Source organism: Dama dama, chromosome 14, assembly GCF_033118175.1.
Source record: "Dama dama isolate Ldn47 chromosome 14, ASM3311817v1, whole genome shotgun sequence".
In the NCBI taxonomy this organism is placed as follows: domain Eukaryota; kingdom Metazoa; phylum Chordata; class Mammalia; order Artiodactyla; family Cervidae; genus Dama; species Dama dama.
In genome coordinates this window covers 4,671,371-4,697,514 of record NC_083694.1, presented here as the reverse complement: position 1 = coordinate 4,697,514, position 26,144 = coordinate 4,671,371, and the positions used below count along the sequence as shown (strand labels likewise).

Here is a 26,144-nt window from a genome sequence, read left to right as displayed (position 1 = left end):
ACATCATCAAATTGGGCTGACTAATATCCAGACTTAAACAACACACGGGGAAGTCCCTTATTAGGAGTAATCTGAAGTCTAAGTTTGGAAAAGGTCCCAGGCAGTGTGTCTACTTCATGAGTGAGACTTCAAATTGCAGTTTCAGGGATTCCCACTTATAATTCCAGGTTGCAAACAGATATCATCATCAGTTTGCATGCAAAAATGCAGCTCTGGTTTTACTTTAACATATTTACAATGGTGTAAAATTTGGTTTATCTTGTGAGTCATAGTATTTCACTAAACTCTGGGTGCAGTTGGCCAGACCTCCAGGGGCTCAAGAATTCCAAGACCCACTCCCTTTCTTATCTAAAGTGTTGCCTGACTATCTTCACTAGCAGACAGGCACGGAATCTGCAGTGTCCAGGTAGGTCAGAAGCAAGATTAGAGGCCTGTTCTCCTGCTTAGGAAACTTGAACAAGGTTTCCTCCATTTTAATTTCCCTAACTGTTCCAACTCATGAAAATGATATATCATTTGCTTAGATGTATAATTTCTTTCAGCAAAGTTTTATAGTTTTCTTCATAGAGTTCTTTCACATTTTTACTTCATGTTTTGTATGCTACTGGAAATGGGATTGTTTTTAAATTTTCTTTTTCTGATTATTCATTACTGGTATATGAATTATAAAATTATAATTGTTTGTATATTAACATTGTATCCTGTGACCTTACTAAATTCATTTATTCTAGTAGAGTCTTTTCTATATACATAATCATACCATTTGCTCATGAAGACAGCTTTGCTTCTACCTTTTCAATTCATTGACTTTCACTTTTTTTCCTTGCCTTATGGCACTGGTTAAAACTTCATATAAAATACTGAATAGAAGTAGTGTATATCCTTGCTTTCTTCCTTTCCTTAGGTAGAAAGCAATGAGCCTTTTACCATTTAGTACAATGAAAGTGGGTTTGTTAAAGATGCTCTTAATTAGGTTAACAAATTTCCCTTTTATTAGTTTTCTGAGAGATTTTATCATGAATTGATATTAGACTTTATCAAACTTCTTCTGTATCCATTGAACTGATCATTTTTTTTTCTTTATTAATATGGTGAATTATACTGATTGATTTTTGGATATTAAATCAACCTTTAAAAACTGATTTGATTATGATACACCATATTCTTTACATATTGTTAGGTTTGTTTTGTTAAAATTTTCTTGAGGCTATTTGCGTTTATTTTCATGAGGGATCTTGGTTCATAATTTTCTTTTCTGATGTCTTTGGCCTCAGAAAATGAGTTTAGGAATAGTCTCTCTTCCTCTATTTTCTAAAAGAATTTGTGTAACATTGGTCTAATTGCTTCCTTAAATGTTACAATTTACCAGTGAAACCATCTGGGCCTAAATTTTCTTTTTGGAAAGATTTCTAACTGAAAACTTTTTTTAAACATAGGGCTATTCAAGTTGTGTATTCTTATTGAGTTGGACTTTATATAATTTGTGTTTTCAAATAATTTATTCATTTTACCTAATTTTTTGTTGAACTTATTGGTATAATGTTGAATTTATTGGCACGAAATTAGTATTATTTTTCTTTTAACGACCAGGCTCTATAGGGTGATACATTCTGATACTGTGATACTGGTAATTCTTGTCTTCTCCTTTTATTCTTTATTCTTTATCAGTCAAAATGGAATTTTGTCAGTTGTATTGTTTAAGACCTAACTTTTGATCTCATTGTTTTTTTCCTATTGCTTTTTGCTATTCCATCTCAAAGATTTTTGTACTTTATTATCTGTGGGGGGCAGAGGGCAGTATTTGATTTTCATGACCTAGACACTCTGGAAGAGTATGGGCTAGCTATTTTGTAGAAAGTTCCTCGAACTGTTTTTTTCTGATGCTTTCTCATCAACTGATCTAGATTTCGCATTTTTAAACCATGCAGATGATACCGAGCTCTTCTCAAGGTGATCTGTCAGGAGCAACTCATGTTACTTGTCCCATGATCGGTGATGTGACTTTGATCTGTTGACTAATGTGGTGTCTGTCAGGTTTCTCTTTCAATCAGGCTTTTACCCACAACAACTGTACTGGAAGAATTTTGGTCAAGGCCACCAATAGCCTGTGTATTGTCAACCCAAAAGTTGACTATTAATCTTTATTTTGCTTTTTTGGGTTCCCTGACATATGTTCTCCTATTGATGACTCCCAAACATATCGAGCTTGGTCACCTCCCCTGAGCTCCAGATTTGTATTTTTGACTACTCATGCATGTCCACTTTGATGTCTGAAAGGTATCTCAAACTTCACATGTATAAAAACAAACTCCTGATCTTTCTGTTACAAAAGTCTTCCCTTGCTCTGTAAGTGGCAACCTCCTCCTTTCTGTTGCTCAGGTTAAAAATCTTGGTGTCATCCTTGACTCCTTTTTTTTCTTTTTCAACTGCACACCTAATCCTTTAACAGATTCTGCTAACCTTTCAAAATATCCAACTTCAAAAGATTCACTTCCCATCCCTTACCTCCCCATCCCAGAAACCATCAGGATGCTTAGATTCAAAACTTTTAGATTGTGAGCAACATCTGTCTTCTTTGCTGTTTACATGGATCTTCTCTCTTCTTGGTTCTGAGTCTACCTTCCTTCACACAACTTAGTCTATGACATGAGCACAGAATTTCAGAGAAAAAACAAAACAAGGAAGAGAACTGTCTTTAAGCTTCTTTAAATTTTCTGCTTCCATGTTGTTCCCTGTGGCAAGGAAGACTGAAATTTGGCTAGCTGTTTGAAATTGGGAGAGGAAAAACTACAGGTAAAAAAATTAACATTTTAGTTAATTACCCAGCCAGAGTAAAAAGAATAATTATTTTTTAAATAATATATGGGAGACCTGAGATGGAAGTAGTGGCAAGGGGAAGCCAAGGAAAACACCACCACCTCTGAACACTGAAGCATCTGCAGTCTGAAAATAAATCAGCCACCATTGGAGTGGGCTGCAAAGGCAGCACCAGCCTTAGGGAGGAGGCAGTTTTCAACTCGGGCAAGGGGGTGAAGGGAACACTTATAGTGGGGGTGTGGAAGATAAGGCATTTCCACTTTGGGCATTGACTAAAAAATCAGTGCCAAGGTGTGATAAGACAAAAACAATTAATGTTCAAATGTTCCAAGAAATTTGATAACAATTGTAGGTTAAATACTATAAAACACAACTTTCAGTGGTGAGCAAGTATAATTTCCTACAACAAATAAGCACCAGTCTCAAGGTAAAAGCAATAATACAATCTTGGCAATTAAAGTATAATATTATAGAAGAGCTTACCTTGGGAAAATATAAAACTATTCAGCTTCATGATTACAGGATAAAAATTATAAGTCATATAGGAAAATCCCATTATACTTAAAATACTTATTTCTATAATTATTTTCTTCATGTAACTGGTTGTTAGATGTTTTTCAGCTTATACCCTTACCTAAGTAATAAAATGTAAAGACTCAGTATAATTTATTGCCAAAGTTTAATGTTTCCCAATATCTAAAACTCTTGCTACTATAAACTTGTGACCATTGATTTTGACTTTTAAGTTAATCACATCAAAATAAACTATCCAGAATTTATTATTTTACACTACACATGACACACCATAGTCCTCTCTCCAAGCCTTTCCTACTTTGAGCTTGCTACACTATTTGCAGCCCCCAATCCTGCCAGGTGAATCTCATCTATTTGTCCTTTCTCAGTTTGCACAGTCTTGAATGATCCCAGCCCACCACCTAGCAAAAATGGCTTAGGAACTCCTTATATTCCGTACAAGTGTAACACTTATAACTCTACATTCTTTCTCTCAGTAAATGTATGGTTTTGGTCTTCTTCTAAGTAGATAAGTGGGTAGATACTGTGCAGTCATTTGGTAGCTGCAGCACCTAACACGTGATAACCTGCATGTAGTAGGCTCCTGTGGATTTTTCTGAGTAACTAAATCAGTATTATCCTTGCTGCTACCCCAGGAAGCACAGACTGTCACAGCAGGTAGAGTAGGTCCTCCTATTTAACAAATGAATGAATTAGTAGATAGACATTGGCCTCTTTGCAGAACTTTTAAGGAAGTTAAAAGAATTTCCTAATATTAGAAACTATTAGGAAATTACCATTAATCTTGTTAGTTGTGATGATGTGGCTAGTTAGGAAAAAAGTCTTTATTGTTGGAAATACATATTTAAATATTTATAGTGAAATGTCATGATGCTTATGGAATTTATTTTAAAACACTTTAACAACAAATGGGGAAACAATGGAAACAGTGACAAACTTTATTTTGGGGGGCTCTAAAATCACTACAGATGGTGATTGCAGCCATGAAATTAAGACACTTACTCCTTGGAAGGAAAGTTATGACCAACCTAGACAGCATATTAAAAAGCAGACACATTACTTTGTCAACAAAGGTCCATCTATCAAGGCTATGGTCTTTACAGTAGTTATGTATGGATGTGAGAGTTGGACTATAAAGAAAGCTGAGCACCAGAGAATTCATGCTTTTGAACTGTGCTGCTGGAGAAGACTCTTGAGAGTCCCTTGGACTGCAAGGAGATCCAACCAGTCCATCCTAGAGGAGATCAGTCCTGGGTGTTCATTGGAAGGACTGATGCTGAAGCTGAAACTCCAATACTTTGGCCACCTCATGTGAAGAGTTGACTCATTGGAAAAGACCCTGATGCTGGGAAAGATTAAGGGCAGGAGGAGGGGATGACAGAGGATGAGATGGTTGGATGGCATCACTGACTCAATGGACATGAGTTTGGGTAAACTCCGGGAGTTGGTGATGGACAGGGAGGCCTGGCAAAGAGGGGACATGACTCATGGGGTCGCAAAGAGTCGGACACGACTGAGCAACTGAATTGAACTGAACTGAATAACAAAGTCAATGAAGCAATGTGACAAAATAATTATTGTGAAATTTATTTATGCATATATTCTAGTCTATTCCAACACTTAACATGTAACTGGCAAGATGACAAGAACATATTAAGAATCTGGAAACTGATGTGATTGCCTTTAGGTAAATCAATAACAAGTAGTACATTAAAAGTGATTCCCACTAAGCCAAAGGACAGCACTCTAAACTCCTATGAAAGGCAGGAAGGGACTCCCTTATTTATAAATAATTTACACAAGAAAATAAATGCCAGATACCACATGAGGCAAAAATGTGGTTATTTCTATTTAGGGAAGATCAATTTTTCTTTACATATCTCCTTGAACTTTTTCTGATATACATGTAAAACATAAATAAATATAAATTAAACTTAATGTTACAAAAGAATAAGATTTACAATTTGAATATGAACATCTCACTTCAGAAATATAGAATCTTTTCTTATATTAATATTATAATATCTCTACAGAGTTTTAAAGACATTAAGTAAATCTAAGACAACTTTCACTCTTTCATGGGGGCTCTTTTTCAAATAGAAAAAATTGCTCTAAGAACAAAATCATAGCTGATCTATCTTACAAATAAGGAGTTAATTCACTATCTGTGCTTGTATGAAAAAGGAAGAATTATTCCTTCATTCTTTATTCCTCCTTTGTCACCAACTAACCCAAGAAACTCAACACCTTTGGATCATCAGCATGTTTTTCCTTTAAAAAAATTTGCCAACTAATTCTGGCTCATTTTAATAGAATAAGAAAAGCGAAAATGCCCTTTAGTCAAGGAAGATCATTGTATAATGTGTTTTATCTCTTTGACAATTTTCCTTATAAGAGACTGGTTCATTTGTTTTCAATATCCAATTGTTTTAATTTTTTGTGTTTTTATAAATAAAAATAACATTACATATTTAGCGAAAAAAACTCACTTTTTTTCCTTTTTTCTCACATTCTAAAGATGAACAAATCTCTCCACTTTCCCACACTTTTATGAAAGTAATCACTCTTAATCTTACAAATTGTTCTATTTTCAAGGGTCTTAGGAGTGTTGAGACTGTGATTCCAGGACAGATTCATCTTTCCTTGCTTTGTGGACATTCCTACGCATCTTAAAAACAAGATAACATGCAAAACACTTTCTTCTCAACTTCTTTGGCTCAGTTAGCCAACGGTTACTAGCATCATAAGCAAAATTGTCAATGTTATACACATATGTCCTGAAAGTAAGAGAAAAAAAAATTAAAACCAAAATAACTTTACTTACTGGTGATATATATTCATTTTTAATTACTATGTGATAAATCATGAAATAGAATAGTTGGTTAATTTGGGGTACAAACAAAATGCAAAGTTAGTAAGTTATACAGCATGGACCATCCCACCCAGTACAGTTCCCTGGTGGCTGAGTGGTAAAGGATCTGCCTGTAGTGCCCGAGACCTGGGTTCAATCCCTGGGTTGGAAAGATCCCCTGGAGGAGGGCATGGCAACCCACTCCAGTATTCTTGCCTGGAGAATTTAATGGGTAGAGGAACCCCGTGGGCTACAGTCCATAGGATGGCACAGAGTTGGACACGACTGAAGCGACTAGGCAGCAGCAGCAGATATGAAAGTGTGTTAGTCACTCAGCCATATCCATCTCTTTGTGACTCCATGGACTATAGCCTGCCAGACTCCTCTGTCCGTGTGATTTTCCAGGCAAGAATACTGGAGGGGGTAGCCATTCCCTTCTCCAGGGGTTCTTCCCAACTCAGGGATCAAACCCAGGTCTCCTGTATTGTACGTGGATTCTTTAAGCAACACCAACTAAAATATGACACTTGAGTTTTTAGTTTCTTGTGATAAATTGCCAAGTTAGATTCAACTAAGATACTTCAGATTAAAAATCGATGAAAACTCCCTGGAATGGAAGAAAGCTTAATCAAAAGAAGAAGACACCTAGAAAGTTTCACACATACATATATATTAAGTCAGTTTTGTTTGAAAATTTTGACTCACAACTGAACAGAGATAAGATCTATAAACATGACTTATAAAAGACTCTTTAAAATAGATTTGATATTTCTTAAACATTACAAATGAGAGAAGCAAATATAGTATGAGTCAACCATCTCATGCTGCAAATAGTCACAATGAAGGCATTCTTATTTGTAAGCCCTAATGTATCAATCTTTTGCTTTTTCCAGATTATTTATAGGATTGCGAACATCCAAACATTTCAATAAACTGAGTACAAAACACAGAATGATACAATAGGTATACTGCTGAAGAGTGGAGGGCTGAAAACATGTCATGTTAACAAAGGTTCAATGTGTTAGTCAATCATTCAACAAAGAAAAACAATTCTAACTGTCCTAGTCACAGATAGATACCAAGCCAATTGTGTTAATGGACATTTTTCAAGACAGAGAAATGTGATTTTACTGAACAATATACCTTTTGTAAATTACCAAAGGTCTTACTTCTGCAGCATCACCAGTTATGGTTATCACGACACCTATGTGTTTTGTCCTCACGCGTGTAGTAAGAGCTGAATAGTGGAGAAGGAAAATAGTGATTGAATTATGAAAGGTTAAAGCTCAATCAAAAAGCAACATGAGCATTTGTTTACAATCACATTCTTTTTATACACTAAAATTTATCATATATACCAACACTTCTAAAAGATGTAAATAAATCCTTGGATAGGCAAACACAAAATATCAACAGGTGAAGGTATGAGACACCTTCACACTCATTTACTCTTTCCCCTGTCTCATTAAAAATCAAATTTTAATTAAATCAGCATAAAATTGAGAAAATAACAAGGAATGTATAAAGTTATCTCTTACACTCAACAGCTTATACTTCCAAAATAAGGCAAGTGGAGTGTTTTTAAGTGGACATAAAAAAAAGGCAAATTCTTTCTCAGGGGTTTGAATGAATTTTCTCTGATTCAGACATAGAAGAATTAGGTTTACTGCAAAATCCCAATAAAACGTAAATATTCCCTCCTTCTACATTTCAGCACTTTTCATTCTATTAAAAATATCATGGTTAATTATTTTACCAAAACATCTAAAGAAACTGATGATAGCCAAGAGAAAGCCCCCAGCAAACTCATTCCATTCCATCCCCCTCAACCTAACAAGCCCTGGAATATTGGCTTGAGAATTATACTGATAATGCTCCAATTCAGAGGCAGAACTGGACTATATGTAAGGAAGTACAGAAAAAAATTTTTTTTATTCTTTTTTCCAAAATAGTCTTGAGGAGGCATCTGTACCAACTTAACTCACTTTATATGACTTAGAATCCTGTTATTTATATAGAGCTCTAAACCACATTCTTTAAAAGTTTCAGAAAAATCTGAAGAAGTCATATTTTACTACATTTGCTCGTAAAGCATCTAGAATATTTTATTGGCAGCAAACAAATATCTATAAATCCTGCCAAAAAAAAAAAAAAAAATAGGACCTAGTGACCAAACGCTTTTAACAAAAGACTGAACTGCTTAGTGATTTAAAGAATGTTTTCATACTTTACCTTATAAAAGACTTTCACTTAAAGAGAAGGGAAAGAGCCATGAAGGCTAAAAAGGAGATACATCATCCAAAGAATTGAAAAGGCAATGAGTAACAGCATTAAAATATAATTGTTCTTAAGCAATGAAAAAATAGACAGGCATTAGGATATTTCAGAAAGAATTCAGTTTATGTGAACTTCACAATTAGTCTTGTGAATGATAAAATCTACAAAACAGAAGGTCAATTTAAATAGTACTCTGTCTACAGAATATATCAGAGCCAACCATGACTTTATATTTAACACATGTATATTCAATGCAGACCAGACGTCTCAAGTACTGATTTTCTTTTTCTTTCTGTGTTGTTTTATCACCTGAGTGCTTACTGTGTGCCAAGTGAGATCCTAACCCCTTTACAGGTGGTGATTCATTTGATCCCACAAAACAGATACTACAATTCCATGAAGTGGGTACTATTATTTCCCCCATTTTACAAATGAGAAAATTGAGGCATAGAGAGGTCAAGCTCCTCACAGTCAAATGGCATGTAAACCGTAGACCCTGAATTGGAATCAAGCAACCAGGTTCTAGAACTTGCCCTCTTAAGCACTGGGCTGACTTTGGCTAGATTGGCGTCTATTAGTAAATCCAATTTATTCATAGGCCTAGTCACATGAAATTTAACAATACATTAGAGTTTCTTTTTCTAGACATTTTCACTTGCGTACAACACAGAGATATTCATAAATTGTACTGAGTAGAGAAAAAAGATGAGTTGATCAATAGATTGCAATGAGACTTTGGCTTTCAAATCACTTAATGTTCTTGTATATACTCAGATTTCTAAATTTTTTTTTTTAAAGACACAGGCTATTCATTCAAGATAGTAAATACAGACAAAAGGAATAAAGATATAGCATGACAAAAAATACAATTAAGCTTAGAAAGTTATCTACTGCTATAGTGTCAAGTTTTACTGGAAAGAAGCTAAGAACAAATTTTTAAAAAGCATCAGAATTTTTGCTCACCCTGATTTTCCACTGTCTCGGGAAATTTTGACTAGAATTATGATACAAATTATTACAGAAACAGGAACACATCCTTGAGGGGGAAAAAATGGTAAGTCAATCAATATAGAAATGAGCAATTACATATACAGTGTAATTCACAATGACAAACATACTGATCATCAGGTAAGTTAAAGAAAAAACAGGAGACATGAATTATATTTTGCTTGCTTGCTTATGTCACAAGTTTAACAGTAAGATCTACATGTTATTTATCTTATTTTCTTCCAAGGGAAAATTAAATATTTAAAACGAAGTATCACAATGCTCAAATAAAATCTTACAGATTTGAGAGGATTCTAAAATGTTTCAACCCCACCATGCTTAATTTTAAATTATTTGATCACTGATTATTTAAACATATTGACTGTACTAGAAGATGTCTTGGAGTTCACATTTATTTTGTAGATAATTAAATTGAGTCTCAGAAAGGTGAAGCTTCTGTATGTGGCCAATGGCAAGGCCATTTACTCAGTTCATAGTAAAGGTAACAGAGATGTAGGCCTTTCTCCGTCATAGGAAAGGCATCAGTACCTGGGCATGGAGAGTAAAACTACAGAAATGCTTTCCAGTGTTTGGTCTACTGCAGATAAAATTTCATTTAGGGAAACTGGTATTTACTTTCAATATTAAATGCACTATTTTGAGTTGAACAGCAACAAATAATTGATGAGATAATTTGATCAACAGTAAAAAAGATATTTTTATACCTTGATTTTTACACATAAACTTTCTTCTTAAAACCAATCAGTGCTCTTTCTCCTCACCACCCTGCGTATCCCTTTTCTTCCCCACTACACCCTCCCAAATCCTTGAACTCTATTTTTTTGATCTGTACTTCAAAGAAAACCATAAATGATACTAGAAAAGCAACTGAAGCTAATGTGACTAACAAGTGTGTCCAGTTTCAAATCAGCAAAATACGATGTTGCATAACTGAGCTGTCATGTGGATACATAACTTTAAAAACAGCTGTTTCTACCACAGAATTTACAGCATTTTACCCAATTTATTTGATTCCTTAGCACCACAGCATTAGTTTGAAAGGCTGCACTAATAGATCATGGCTCCTGTAAAACTTGGGGTTTCTTTTTGTTTTACCACTTCCCATTAACCCCACCATTTTCAAATGTTGCAGAAAAATCCCATTTTCAATTTGAATGATAAATGAAGATCGAAAAATTTTAAAGTGATCCCAAATGTCTGGGTGACAAAAGTGGGAATATTCTTAGAACACTGGTCAGTACATATATGTGATTCTAAAAGAAAGTGTGAAGGTTTATGTTTTAACAGAAAACCAATGCAAACTACAGAAATATGAGAAGTATAATTCTAAATAAATAATTCCTCAATTAATAATTAATGAGAATACTATTTTGCAAATGAAAACAAAGAAAACTTTATAAAGTCAATAGTTTATGATCTAAAATTCACCCAAAGGTGAATGAGTACCAATTTAAGACTAAAACAATTTAGGCCAACTTGGTTAGATAGCATCACTGACTAAATAGAGGTGAACTTCAGCACACCAAACTTCAGGAGATAGTGGAGGACAGGGAAGCCTGGTGTGCTACAGTCCATGGAGTAGCAAAGATTAGGAGCAACTAAACAACAACAACAACCTGGGATAAATGAAACTATAATATTATAAATGAAATTAAGATCATGATTCCAGTGTCATTAAAGAGCTTTTGGGTAGGAAAATCACATAATTTTAGAAATGTTTTTCTCTAAGTAAAAGGAGTATTTTAGTAATGTTCCCCATTATGTAGAAATATATTTACCCAGTACTTAAAACAGTGCAAAGCAGTTTCTCACATATTAGCACATTATCTCCAATAACTGGCATGGTACTTATAAATAGTAAAAATGCATGATTTTAACTGTTCATAATATTCTCAATAAAAATACCTGAGATTACTCAAACTAAATTTGTATTAGATGGGTATTATATTAATATATAGAGTATTATCTCCATTCCTGAACAACCCAAATCAGAATGAGGCTTGCCTCCTTTCCAGAAGAAATGTGGATTCACCCAGTCATTTCAAAAGGCCTCAATTATACACATGCCATGAAGTGGAAATGCACTCTTTATACTGTGAAAAACTAAGAAAGCTGTGAGCAGGTTGTGTTCTTCCTTATAATCCTATTTGACTTAAAAGCATGAGTAAATAAGCATGTGATGTTTAAAAGAAAAAGTACTTTAGATATTTCACTGAGCATTCTCTTAATTTTTTTTTTTTTCTTTACTGTTGCTAATTGCTACAAGCGGCTTATGAGTGTCACAACATAGGATTTCAGCAATGAAGGGAATAAAGGTCAGGTTAGGTCAGTAGCTCAGTCATGTCCAACTCTCTGCAACTCCATGAACCACAGCACGCCAGGCCTCCCTGTCCATCACCAACTCCCAGAGTCCACCCAAACCCATGTCCATCCAACCATCTCATCCTCTGTCGTCCCCTTCTCCTCCTGCCCACAATCCCTCCCAGCATCAGGGTCTTTTCTAATGAGTCAACTCTTCACATGACATGGCCAAAGTATTGGAGTTTCAGCTTCAGCTTCAGTCCTTCCAATGAACACCCAGGACTGATCTCCTTTAGGATGGACTGGCTGGATCTCCTTGCAGTCCAAGGGAAAACTCTCAAGAGTCTTCTCCAACACCAGAGTTGAAAAGCATCAATTCTTCTGTGCTCAGCTTTCTTCACTGGCCAACTCTCACATCCATACATGACCAGTGGAAAAACCATAGCATTGACTAGATGGACCTTTGTTGGCAAAGTAATGTCTCTGCTTTTTAATATGCTATATAGGTTGGTCATAACTTTCCTTCCAAGGAGTAAGTGTCTTTTAATTTCATGGCTGCAATCACCATCTGCAGTGATTTTTGGAGCCCCCAAAAATAAAGTCTGACACTGTTTCTACTCTTTCTCCACCTATTTCCCATGAAGGGATGGGACCAGATGCCATGATCTTAGTTTTCTGAATGTTGAGCTTTAAGCCAACTTTTTCACTCTCCTCCTTCACTTTCATCAAGAGGCTTTTTAGTTCCTCTTCACTTTCTTCCAAAAAGGTGGTGTCATCTGCATATCTGAGGTTAGTGATATTTCTCCCAGCAATCTTGATTCCAGCCTGTGCTTCCTCCAGCCCAGCGTTTCTCATGATGTACTCTGCATATAAGTTAAACAAGCAGGGTGACAATATACAGCCTTGATGTACTCCTTTTCCTATTTGGAACCAATCTGTTGTTCCATGTCCAGTTCTAATTGTTGCTTCCTGACCTGCATACAGGTTTCTCAAGAGACAGGTCAATGCCAAAGAATGCTCAAACTACCACACAATTGCACTCATCTCACACTCTAGTAAAGTAATGCTCAAAATTCTCCAAGCCAGGCTTCAGCAATACATGAACCGTGAACTTACAGATGCTCAGCCTGGTTTTAGAAAAGGCAGCGGAACCAGAGATCAAATTGCCAACATCCGCTGGATCATGGAAAAAGCGAGAGAGTTCCAGAAAAACATCTATTTCTGCTTTATTGAAGGGAATAAAAGCAACACTTATAAACAATCAGGACTATCTTAATTGTTAAATTTTAGCTGTACAGCTCTAGGAGAATTTTTCTGCCCTTTCAAGCGCTGAGTGCTGAAGAAACTAATCACCTCCCTCTATTCACCTGCCGAATGGCTGTGTGACCTTGAGCAAGTTAAGAATCTCGCACAGCCGCAGTTCTCTCAGTTACAAGGTGGGACACAGCTACACTACAGGACTGGTGTGAGAAGTAAGTGAAATAACACACAGGCGTGTCTCCGTGCAGTCCTCACCACGACCCAACATGCACACGTCACTCTAATAAGGGACTATCTGATTCTTTGGTGTGGCCAGAGGGAGAGATAAAATTGTCAGACATCTGTCTCAGAAAGATGATAGTGACAAAATAAAAAAGAGTTCTTAAAGCTGAGATTTACCCAATTTTTAGCACTATGCCAAGTAGTTTTCACAACCATTATTTCATTAAGCTTCCAAGACTTTAAACAGGAATCATAATCACCATCTCATAAATGAGAAAATTGAGACTCAGAGAGATTAAGTAAATCACTTGGGTTGAGTAATTACTAAGTGGAAAGAAAAAAAAAATCCAAAACAGGATTGAAACCAAGGTCTGACTGATTCCAAAGCACAAGTAGTCCGTCTATAAAATACTGTCAACAAACACAGACAGAAAACCCCACAATTATATACAGCATGTATTCTCAGTGGGGTTGGTATCATCCCTAAAGGGGAAAAAGTGTTTTTTTGATTTTTTTACATATAAAGTACAGATGTGCATACAGTACATAAATAGATTTATATTATATCTGTAGTATTAATATTTTATAGGGATGATTAGGGGAAAAAAGATCTTTGAGGGGGAGAGGGTAATAATGAAAAAAAAGGAAAAAAAAAATTGTTTTTGGAAAATACACTAGTACACAGCAGAGAATAGCTTTACATCACCTCACAGGGATATCCCTAGAGTTCCAGTGGTTAAGAATCTGCCTTCCAAAGCAGGGAATGCGGGTTTGATCCCGGGACAGGGAACTAAAGATCCCCCATGCTTTGGGTCAACTAGGCCTCAGTCAGATGCCCATGGGCAGCAAACTATAAAGCCCTCGCACCACAACGAAGATCTCACAGGTGGCAACTGAGGCCTGACACAGTCAAAAACAAATAAACAAATAAAATGTTTGAAGAAAACCACAAGGCAGGCTTCACTTACACAGCAGACAAAGCTCAGATGAGCAGTCAGTCTCTATTTCTTGACAAAATTAAACAGGAAAATATTCAAAGTTTTTGTATTCAAATGCAAAGTTCTAATATCATTTGTGTCACTCATGTCCTTTGCAGTAGAATCAATAAAAGCAATTTCCTTGTTGTAGAGTTTATCTTTAAAGTGAGAAAAGTGACCTCATTCACAGACTGTATTTAAGAAGTAAAGATAATTTTCAGGTTTATGTTTTACAAGTATAACATCCCAAAGAAAAATATTACCATATGTCTGATATAAGAGGGAAGGAATTCCTCTTTATTTTTGAGCACAGGTTGGAATTACAACTAACCCTAAGGGAAAGTTTCTGGAAAATCACACAATATATACTTAAAGAATTTTAGAGAAAATAATAAGCACCTCAAATCTTCACTGAATGCCACTGAGCTGGTAAGAAAAAGCTTATGTATTAAATTTTAAGTTCATCTATTAAAAATGTCATTAAGCCATTAGATCATGAGATTTTCACTTAGAATGTATTTATTTTTATTTAAAATATAGAAAGGACAAAGTGAATTGCAACTGTTGGAATCTTTCAAAATAAATCTTTTAGCTTAAAAGAGGTTTGCCTAAAACATAAAAACTATAATAAGTAACAATGAAAATAATAAAAGCAAGTATTACTTTCAGTTTCATAGTCATATGGCTAATTCATGCATGCATAAGATGAGATTTTAGCTTATAAACACATAAATCAAAGTGCTTTTTAAAAATTTTTATGTGTATTTTCCATTAGACATTACTTATCAATATGCCAATTTAGCTGTATTGCTTCTTAACAGACATTTCTTTCACCATCTCATTAATCTTGTTAATACATAACATCAGATGATATATTTACAAACAAAAAAGGACTGGACCGAATGATAGAAGAAATTGCAACAGGTATGTTTTTGGTCTCATGCCCACAACAACAGAGTATTTTTTGGAGAAACTTTACTTTAAATCAATGACAGGGAAGGGAAAAGGAAGAAGATATAACCAAAAGTAACATTCTTTGTTTTACTTGAGATAGGACAAATCTAGAAATAGTCAGTGAGTAGTTTATGATTAATTATAAAACACTTGAGGATAGAAACTGTATTGATAACTCTCTCCTTTTGTGATTCTTAGGCACTAGAAGGAGATGCAGTGAGCCACTAGACAAGCAATAATACTTGACTGATTGGCCAAATGATTTGAAGTTGTCCTAAAATTACCCTGAAACAAGAACATGGTGGGAAATGTTAACATACTGAGTACTCTAACATACTGAGTACCTAATGGTGCCCACAAACATGTCAATAAGATGCCTTTACCTGTTTTCTCTTTGGCACCCACACATACTGTATTCTGATAGTATCCCTAAGACAATATCACCAACTCAATGGACATGAATTTGACCAAACTCTGGGAGATAGTGGAGGGCAGAGGAGCTTGACATGCTACAGTCCATGGGATCACAAAGAGTTGGTCACGCCTTAGTGACAACAAAGACAGTAAAAAAACCACATTCTTTTCCAGGAATTATATATCCAAAAGCGATGACAAATTCTGCGAACTCTCAGAAAGACACACTTACCCGATGCAATGATGCTAGCAACTAAAGAAGGAAAAAAGGGAAGAATTACAAAAGTAAAATGCTTTAAAGTCATTGATTTACTAACAATTTAATAAATATATGTTTATCAATCAACTGTACTTAAAGTTCAAAAGTAACTAAAAGAAACAATTATAAATAAATTAATGAAAGCAATCATATTACTAACAATCAAGTAACACACATCAGTATCTATCTCTATTAAACAAGGGCTTCCCTGGTAGCTCAGACGGTAAAGCGTCTGCCTACAATGCGGGAGACCAGTGTTCGATCCCTGGGTCAGGAAGATCCCCTGGAGAAGGAAATGGCAACCCACTCCAGTATTCTTGCCTGGAAAATCCCATGGACTGAGGATCCTGGTATGCTACAGTCCATGGGGTCGCAAAGAGTCGGACACGACTGAGCGACTTCACTTTCTTTTCTTTCTATTAAACAAAGTCAGCCAACAATAGAAACATAAAATGTGATTAAAGAGCTATTGAATACCGAAATAAACACTATGTAAATTTGGTTATATGACTTAATGGCAAATCAAGGTTACTGTAAGGACTAACACTGACAAATGGAAGGTGCATGGTACATGCCACTCTGGATCACACTCAGTAGTAGCTACTACTATTTTTTCAATAAGAGCAGAAAAGGCATACAATATTTAAAGGGTAAATTAATTGTATATAAGAGAGAAATTCGATCCCAAATGTTCACTGTATTTTTATTATAATCATTTAAAATAATTGAGAAGTTTAAGTTAATTTGTTAAATTATCTTATATTCATGCAGAAAAAAAGTATTGCAACACAGTTAGCTCTATAACAAATTTATACTAAGTGAACTTGTTTCTCTTCACTTTGCCCTATTAAACCTATATATTCAACCAAAAATTTTTAAGGCCAGAGATGTTATAAAATTTTAAGAAGTCAGTAACCACATATAAATGTTAAAATTAATGAACTGAATCTAACTGGATCAATATAAGCCACAAAAGCAATGTTGAGTGCAAAAGGTCAAGTTAGGTAATGAAACATATGACATACTGTTTACATAAATTATAAAAAACATGCAAAGCAGTAATATAGCATAAGAATAAAAACACAGAGAGGAAGCTTACACAATGAGGTACTATCTCACACTGGTCAGAATGGCCATCATCAAAAAGTCTACAAACAGTAAATGCTGAAGAGGGTGTGAAAATGCTGAGCTACCAAGAAAGACCAGTTGCCATATGATCCAATACTCCTGAATATAGATCCAGAAAAGATAAAAATTCTAATATGGAAAGATACATGCACCCCAATGTTTGCTGCAGCGCTATTCACAATAGAGAAGACATGGAGGCAGCCTAAATGTCCATCAGCAGAGGGATGGATAAAGAAGATGTGGTACATGTATACAAGGGAATATTACTCAGCCATAAAAAGAATGAAATAATGTCATTTGCAGCAAAATGGATGAACCTTTAGATTGTCACACTGAGTGAAGTAAGTCAGACAAAGAGAACTATCATATGATAGCATGTATTGTGAAATCTAAAAAAAAAAAAAAAAAAGACACAAATGAATTTATTTACAAAACAGAAACACACTCACAGACTTAGAACACAAAATTTATGGTTACCAAAGGGGAAAGGTTGGAGGGAGAGAGAAATTAGAAGGTTGGGATTTATACATACAAGCTGAGTCACTTTGCCGTATGGAAGAAATGAACACAACATGGTAAATCAACTATACTTTGATAAAAAAATTTTTTTAAAGAAGCAGGCAGGAATTGAAGTTCACTTTTTAAAAAGGGGAACTAATTGGAGTGAGATTTTGTGTATTTGACCTTTTACCTAAAGGAATAAAGAAACATACAAATGAAATTTCAATAATAATATCTGTAATGTTTTAAGTTCTTAAAGATTGTGGCTAATGGCCAAATGAGCTTGAGTATGGCAATTTATGAAATCTGGACAACGTACTGAAAAATCAACAATGATAACTATCTGAAGACACGGAAGAACAAACTAACTCAGGAAGAAATAAATCAAAACTGAGAGAGCTCAGGCAGCAGATGAGCTGCAGGGAGTGGGATCTGCCTGCATGCAGCAGGGAGAAATCCCTAGGCCACTTGGCACAGAGAGTGGAAAGCCACAGTTTCACTGGCTGGAGAAGTCAGAGAACAGAGTTCAGAATCGACAGAGCATCTGGAAATTGAGGGGCTGATGCTGCTCTATTTCTTGACATATGTGGTAGTTACACTGATATTTGCTTTAGAAAAGTTATTAAGCCTTTATGTATATTTTTAATGGATAAAAACAACCAAAAATCCACATATTTCTATTAGAGAACAAAAGTGTCTATAAAAATGGCTATTCATTAAGCAAGTTGTAAAATAAGAAGATATCCTGGTGGTCTGAAAAAGCATTAGTTAGATGGGTTTCATTCACTCAGTAAGCTTTCCTTAAATCTAAAGCATATGTTACTCTGCTTTCATAAAAACTGTCATTTAAAGAGTTAACCTGAAAGATTTCAAAGAACTCTCTGTTTTTAATTACTTAGAAGATACTATTAAGGTACTTAACCAAATCAGCAACTCTAGGGAATCTGGAGAGTTCCTTTAGCATGCTTGAGGGATGGGTCGCTGTCACTGAATCAGACCTAGAAATCAACCTAAAGGATTATAAAATACTTGGTTCTTTGAAGGATCATGAGGAATTCAGTGACTCCCTAAAGCTAACATGAAAAGCAGCATTTTTTTACTGACCTTAATTTAGAATTGCTTTTACGACACCACAACCTTTTTCTGTATCATTGCAAAAATATTTCTTTCTTAAAGGTATGCTCTAGCACAATCCAAAGTTAGCCTCTGTAGAAAGTCAGAACATTGCTATGAAGAAACTCTCCCTACAATAAACCAGAGACTACTTAATTTTTTAACCCTGATGAATGTGAAATTTCTACCATGGCACATAAAAGCCATATGTGGAAACCTGAACTGAGTCAACTGACCTGAAGGAGCGCTTCCTCTTCCTTTAGGTGTGCTTGTTGTATGAAAACGCGGGCTTGTTCTGGGAATAGCTGTGCTTTTTGCTGCTGTAACATGAGCAGAGGTCAATCTTTGTGTTATACGGAGACCCTTAGTCGTATGTATAGAAGTGGACTTCTGTGTAGCTTTAAGATTCTGTGTAAGTAAAGATTTTGCTGGGGTGAATCTTTGGGTTGTTGGTGTGGTTGTAGAAGCATTTGCCATGATGGGATTCTGAGCTGCTGTAGAGACAGTGTTTGATATTGGGGAATTCCAGGCTGTCATGGCGGAATCATTGGCTGTGGAAGATTTCTGAGAAGGTGATGGGACCTTTGTAGCTGGAACATTTACAGTGGTGTATGTCTGAGAAACTAGTGTGGGCTTTGTAGCTGAAGAATTTATTGTGATGAGTTTCTGAGGAGTTGGTGAGGTTTCTGTAGCTGGAACATTTACAGTGGTGGGTTTCTGAGGAGTTGGTGGGGTCTCTGTAGCTGAAATATTTACAGTGGTGGGTTTCTGAGGAGTTGGTGAGGTTTCTGTAGCTGGAACATTTACCGTGGTGGGTTTCTGAGGAGTTGGTGAGGTTTCTGTGGCTGGAACATTTACAGTGGTGGGTTTCTGAGGAGTTGGTGGGGTTTCTGTAGCTGAAATATTTATAGTGGTGGGTTTCTGAGGAGTTGGTGAGATTTCTGTAGCTGGAACATTTACAGTGGTGGGTTTCTGAGGAGTTGATGGGGTTTCTGTAGCTGAAACATTTACAGTGGTGGGTTTCTGAGGAGTTGATAAGACTTTGGTACCTGGAACATTTACTTCAGTGGGTTTCGGAACTTTTGGTATGACATTGTAAAAAGTTTCTGTAGAAGAAAAATGTTATAATAAAATTAGGTAAATAATGCTGTCCAAGTTAAGATTTAGGAACCAACTGTTTGCTCTGACTCTTCTCTTTCCCCACAAATATCTAAGTAAGACTTTTAGGAAACCAAGTATTCTCATGTCTTTCCCAAGGAACTGAAATGCTATATATTATCTTTGCTTTGAAATAAGTTGTACCTATAGGCAACACCAAAGTAATATTGAGATTCCTAAAACTGTTTTCTATTTGAAAAAGGAAATCAAAGTCAGAACTGGCAGTGATCTCATTCTTAATACCCCTCAAATAAAGAGTTTTTCTCATAAATTGTCCTCTTTCCCTCATGCCAAGACCAAAGAAGAACAGGATGCAACCTTGAACCAACAAAGATAAGCACAACATAGTCACTTTTTCCAAAGCAGTCAGGACATGTTAGTGACCTTGGGAACTTGTTTTGTTTCACTTCTCTTTTAAAGCAATAAATTCAGTCAGACTACAGTAAATCCCTTTTCTCCTCCTGTGTTGGTTACCAACTTTACATAGAAAAATAGCTTAGTTCCTCTTTGGATTTTAGGTGAGATAACAAATATCTGAAGTGCAAATTTAGTGAAGACCCTATTCTGAGAGTCACCAATCTAACATCAAAATTTTAGGTCTATTTGACTTTGGATTGCTGATCCAATCTCCCTCATAAGGCAGTACTGAGCAGTGTGTAAGCCTGTTTGACCACATATTAGAGACTTCTCTAAGCTTCAGTTTTCTCATCTGTAAAATGAATGAGTTTCCAAAAAGTTTTGCTATGAGGTGCCTGGAGATGATTTTGTTTTTATTCTGCTTAGAGTCCTGAAGGTTTTTGGAATCTCTTGGTTGATATACTTCATCACTTTGGGAAATTTTTCAGTCATTATCTCTTAGTATATTTCTTACACTTCTCTCCCTCTCTCTCTTTCTCTCCCCTATTTTTTTTTATCATAATTAGAACAGTCATATCTCAAATGTTCTCAAATTTGGTCTGTATTTTACTTTATTTTTCCCTTTGTCTTTCAGTTTTAATTAACCTTTCTTCCATCTACCATCTCCTGCTATGTCCAAATTGCTGTTAAACCTGTCTACTGTGCTGCTCAGCTACTATATTTTCCTATTGAAGAATGTCTATTTTACTCCATTTTATAGACTCCAAATCTCTGCTGAAGTTTTCTATCTTTTCTGTTAGTATCTTGAATATATTAATCACTTAAAGTCCTTGTCTGCTAACTCAATTATCTAGATTTTTCTTATTTGCTTTTCATTTCTCCTAATTTGGTTATAATTTCTTACATCTCTCCACATCTCATAATTTTTATTATATGCAATACATTGTATAAAATTCAGATGATATGATCTTCCAAAGGGAGAGTACCCTCTTCTGATAGGCAGATTGGTTTGCGGTGACCACATCCTGACCCATGAGGACCGAGCTGGGTTATAGTTTTCCCATATGACACAGCCTACTTCTGCTCTTGCCTCTGCTTCTTGGAAGTGGATCTTTCTTCCTCAGCCCCGAGAGACTGTGGGCAATCCAAGTCAATGCTTCAGCAGTGCTCTCTCTAGCAACACAACCTCTCTCTCCACAAAGCTTCCAAATGAGCTTAAATGTTATAAGAAGGATGCTGGCTGTATGCTTGATACAAGCCTGTTCTTGTGATGGGTCTGTTGTCCAAATACCATAAGGGTCAGGAAGATCTCATTTTGTACTTTGGCAGCTTGGGGTCTAGCTCCCCAGTCTCATCTGCATTCCTAGAAATCGGCAAATGGCTCTTAGGAAAAACTGGGTCAGCATTTGAGGATTTCCAGTTTCTAGTGTGTTATCCTAGCTAACCACAACGACCAAGAGCAATGGTCTTTTATCTGGCTCAAGACAGATCCTCAGCCTACATGCACATCAGAATCGTTTGCCTTCACTTGGGATTTTAGCTCATTCAGCCCTACTTATTCCCCTGAGGGAACAATTTTTGCCTTTAAAATATGGTTTTTAAAAATAATCTACCCAGATTTTGTAGTTATTGTCATGCCAGCATTGGCCTGCCATGACATCCTTGAGCATTACCACAGAATTATAAATTCTAAATAGCTGAGTATTTAATAAAATAGGGGAAATAAATATGAAGTGGCTCATATGGCTAAATTTTAAAATATCAAAATTCACTCACTTTAAATGAATTCAAACAACTAAATGAAATTTCCATCCTTTAACTATCACATCTCCACATCATAATAACTGTTATCATTAATGATACAGAGAACAAATATGCAATATTACTGGGACAGTAAATTGGTACAGTTTCTTTTGAAACAATATTGGTAACATCTATCAAAAGTTTAAATGCATATATCTTTGATATTATAATTACACTGCAAGGAATTTATTGTAAAAAATGTACTTGCACAGATATAAGGAACACAATAATATTTACTGTAGAACTTTTGTAAAATAATTTTTTAAAAACTAGAACAGATACTAAATTCCCTTCAACAGGAGACTGGTTAAGTAAATAATATATCCATATAATTAATATGATTTTAAAAAGAAATATGTGTATGTATATTTATTTCCTAGAATAAATAACAAAAATTTGTAAAGAGTGGCTACTTCTGAGGGTAGGACTAGAAGAGACTTTTGCTTCTCATTTTATATAATCATCAACATGGTTTAAACATTGTGCTGTGCTTAATCACTCAGTCATGTCCGACTCTCTGTGACCCCATGGACTGTAGCCCGCCAGGATCCTCTGTCCATGGGGATTCACCAGACAAGAATACTGGAGTGGGTTGCCATGCCCTCCTCCATAGGATCTTCCCAATCCAGGGATCAAACCCAGGTCTCCTGCATTGCAGGTGGATTCCTTACTGTCTGAGCTACCAGGGAAGCCCAAGAATACTGGAGTGGGTAGCCTAACCCTTCTCCAGGGGAACTTCCCAACCCAGGAATCAAACTGAGGTCTTCTGCATTGCAGGACGATTCTTCACCAGATGAGCTACCTGGGAAGCCTAGTGTTAACACTGCTTCATAATATTCATGTATACCACTTATATGAAAAAATTACTATTAATAAGCAATGCTATTTAAAAACCATGCTAATAAAATTCAAGTATAATTATAAAAGCAGCATTTGTTTGAGTTATACTGGCATTTGAATATGATACTGCTTAAATAAATGCCACCTCCTAGGAAAGTTCTAGAAATGTAAAGAAGAGAGTATTGTCAATAAGAGAGAAATTCTGGAGGCAGAAAACAATACAATTCAATGAAGTCAACAGGTAGGCAAGAGTTTCTCTTTGTTGTCACAACATATAAGATCATTATTTAGATCCTCCAGTTCAATCTAAGATTTCCTCTCAATTAAATAAACCAATTTATACACTTTTTTTATAAATAAGAATATATCTATATTAACTTATTGAAAGTAACATGGTAAGAATCAGCAAATATAACCTAATTCACTAAAAACACGAGACATACGTGTGTGCATATAAATATATGTGTGTGTGTGTGTGTGTATATATATATATATATATATATATATATATATATGTATATAAAATACATCTCCATCCTACTCTGCAGTTCAAGAGGTAAAGAATCCACCTGCAATGCAGGAGACACAGGAGACCTGGGTTTGATCCTTGGGTCAGGAAGATCCCCTGGAAGAGGAAATGGCAACCCACTCCAGTATTCTTGCCTAGAGAATACCATGGACAGAGGAGCCTGGTGGGCTGTAATCCATAGGGTGACAAAGAGTCAGACACGACTGAGTATGCACACACCTGCACTATCACACAAATACATATACTCACAGAGGTCATGTGTGTATTATTTGTATTTTACCATACAGTGGCTCAGCAGTAAAGGAATCTGCCTGTAATGCAGGAGAAGTGGAGACTCAAGTTCGATTCCTGGGTCGGGAAGATCCCCTGGAGAAGCAAATGGCAACCCACTCCAGTATTCTTGCCTGGAGGATCCCATGGACAGAGGAGTCTGGCAGGCTACGGTCCATGGGGTCACATAGACTAAGACACGACTAAGCAACTGAACAACAGCAGCAACGTATGTTCTCCACATCGGTGCTTCTTCCTGTTTGGAAGTCATAGACCCCCTCGTAGAGTCTATTCCCCAGAAAAATGCAAATATGCATATGTACAACATTTTACATTCATTTCTCAGGGAGTTTGTATACTCTCTGAAGCCCATATACAGACCCAAGGGTAAGGATAAACAGAAATGTAACTTCGCAAACTGATTACCTCTGCATTGAGGTAGGGGGCCACTCCACACTCCTTGGTCATCTTCTACCGTACAATAGATAGAGCTCTCTCCATGTAGGGTGAAGCCTTCCATGCATTTATATGTTACAGATTGTCCGTATGCATAACTGTTTTGTTTCTCTTGAATCATTCCATGGTCAACTTTTGGTGGTTCTGGGCATAAAATTTCTTTTAAAACATCATAACATATGTTAAATTAATTAAATCCCCAAGATATTTTTATAAACAAGATTAAAATATGTTAAATATTTTATTTAAAAAAATTAAAATATACCATTCTTCTACTAAATTGAACATTTCATCTCAGAGAAAGCAAGGCAGGGACTTCCATTTAAGGAGTAAAAGGACTCAAGTTTAAATCTAAGATGTACCCTCCTGAGAGCAGAGAAGAGGGCTCTGCTTTTGATTCCAGAGAGAAACAATACTGAATGAAAGGAGCTGGGAATGTAAGTGGCATGCATGGGAAACAGAAATTTTGGATAAAGCAAAAGATTTTAAAAGTCAAAATTAGACTTTAATTTTCAGGATAAAATTTTTAAAGCATGTGTTGACTCTTGGCCTTTTATTTGAAGTAAATCTTACTGAGCAGCTGAATTTGTAAAACAAATACAAGCAAAGTATTGACTGTTATATTATAAAAAGAAGTCTCTCCCTGGCAGCTTCCCTAATAAAAAATTTGATGGGTCCACATTCTCTAGAGACATGAGCTGCTTTTTTTGTCTTTTTTTTTTAAGCAGGAAAGCACTGTGATCACATGTAGACTTTAAATTATATTACATCAAATACTCTTAAGTACCCAGACAATACTAGCTATTTATGAATTACTTTTAGGCCACTGATCAAAGCGGGGAACAAAAACAAGCTAATCTGATTTACACTGGGCTGAGTGGGTATTGACAACACACATTACCATCAGTTCAATCCCAACAGTTTCCGAGCACCTAATACGTACTGGGCATTGTTCTATAAATAGAAGTATAACCAAGTAAGATACAGTTCCTCTGTCTTAAACTATAGTAGAAAGAGACATTCAAAGAGGTCATGTCCATACAAAATGGTGAGGATTATCACAGAAGCGTGTACAGTGGTATGGAAAGAAAGAACAGCTACCCAGCCCGGGACTGTGGGTACAGTCAGGGAAAGCTGCGAGGAGAAATTCCAGAGCAAACTCTTAAGAAACAAAATAAAAGGGGTGGGGGCACTGAAGGGATTTCCTGGCAAAGGCAGCATCATAGGAATGATGTCGGGACATGAAGAAGTCTGAGGTATCCAGACAACCTCAGCAGTTTCTGAAGGAAGAGGGCAAGACATAACGTGTGGAGAATTGGATAGACTATGGCTAGACTTGTACAGTATATGAAGGGGTTTAGACCTTGTACATTGTACATGATGAGGAGATACTATCAAGTCTCTTTCAAGAAGGAAAGAGACAAGTCACATTTGTGTTTCAGGTGGATGACTGGGCTGAGGCTGGATAAAACACTGAAGGTGTCTGAGAATGCAGGCTGGAGGCCACTGCAGTCAGCATCACTCGAGCAAGTGGAACTCCTGCCTAGCTCCCACCTCGTGAAAGGCCATGCTCTTGCCCTCCTCTGGGTGTGCCTCTCTCTGCTGAATGGAGAACTGCAGGGCTGAGACAGTAGGCTCAATGTGAGCTCCTCCCCACCCCGTCTAAATCATGCTCCAGGAACTGGTGCCCAGAACTCCCTGGGCCAACACTCCTTTCAGGGCTTTTCCTCGTCCATATTCTTGACAATAGTCTACACTGCTGAGGTGTCCACTTTTAGGCCAGACTTCAACGGAGTGGGGCTAAGGGCTACAGGGGATATGATTTGGGTGTGTAGGTCGAGCTATCCATTTACAGGCATCAGAGAGCCCTCACAGTGTGAGAAGTGGGCACCAACTTGAGAAAGGCTGAATCTTAGACTGAGTGAGTGAGTGAAGTCACTCAGTCCTGTCCGACTCCTTGTGAGCCCACAGACTGTAGCCTACCAGGATTCTCAGCCCACGGGATTTTCCAGGCAAGAATACTGGAGTGGGTTGCCATTTCCTTCTCCAGGGGATCTTGTGACCCAGGGATCAAACCTGGGTCTCCCACATTGTAGTCAGATGCTACCAGGGAGG

General features: G+C 36.3%; 1 protein-coding gene across 11 annotated transcripts in view; it reads right to left on the bottom strand.

Annotated features, from left to right (window-relative positions):
• Positions 1 to 4,922: 4,922 nt before the first annotated feature.
• The window catches only part of CD55 (CD55 molecule (Cromer blood group)), a 31,886-nt gene continuing 10,664 nt past the window's right edge, over positions 4,923 to 26,144 (bottom strand). The window contains exons 6-12 of one of the 11 annotated variants that reach the window (XM_061159993.1): positions 24,000 to 24,188; positions 19,666 to 19,722; positions 18,853 to 18,933; positions 15,848 to 15,868; positions 9,443 to 9,515; positions 7,346 to 7,439; positions 5,993 to 6,128 (exon numbers count right to left, since the gene is read on the bottom strand). In XM_061159993.1, coding sequence (XP_061015976.1) covers positions 7,382 to 7,439; positions 9,443 to 9,515; positions 15,848 to 15,868; positions 18,853 to 18,933; positions 19,666 to 19,722; positions 24,000 to 24,188 — 479 coding nt within the window. In that variant the 3' untranslated portion in view covers positions 5,993 to 6,128; positions 7,346 to 7,381. Of the gene's footprint in view, positions 6,129 to 7,345; positions 7,440 to 9,442; positions 9,516 to 14,986; positions 15,869 to 18,852; positions 19,723 to 23,999; positions 24,189 to 26,144 lie in introns of those variants that run through there. The other 10 variants (XM_061159992.1, XM_061159984.1, XR_009695739.1 and 7 more) reach the window with 10 other exon arrangements.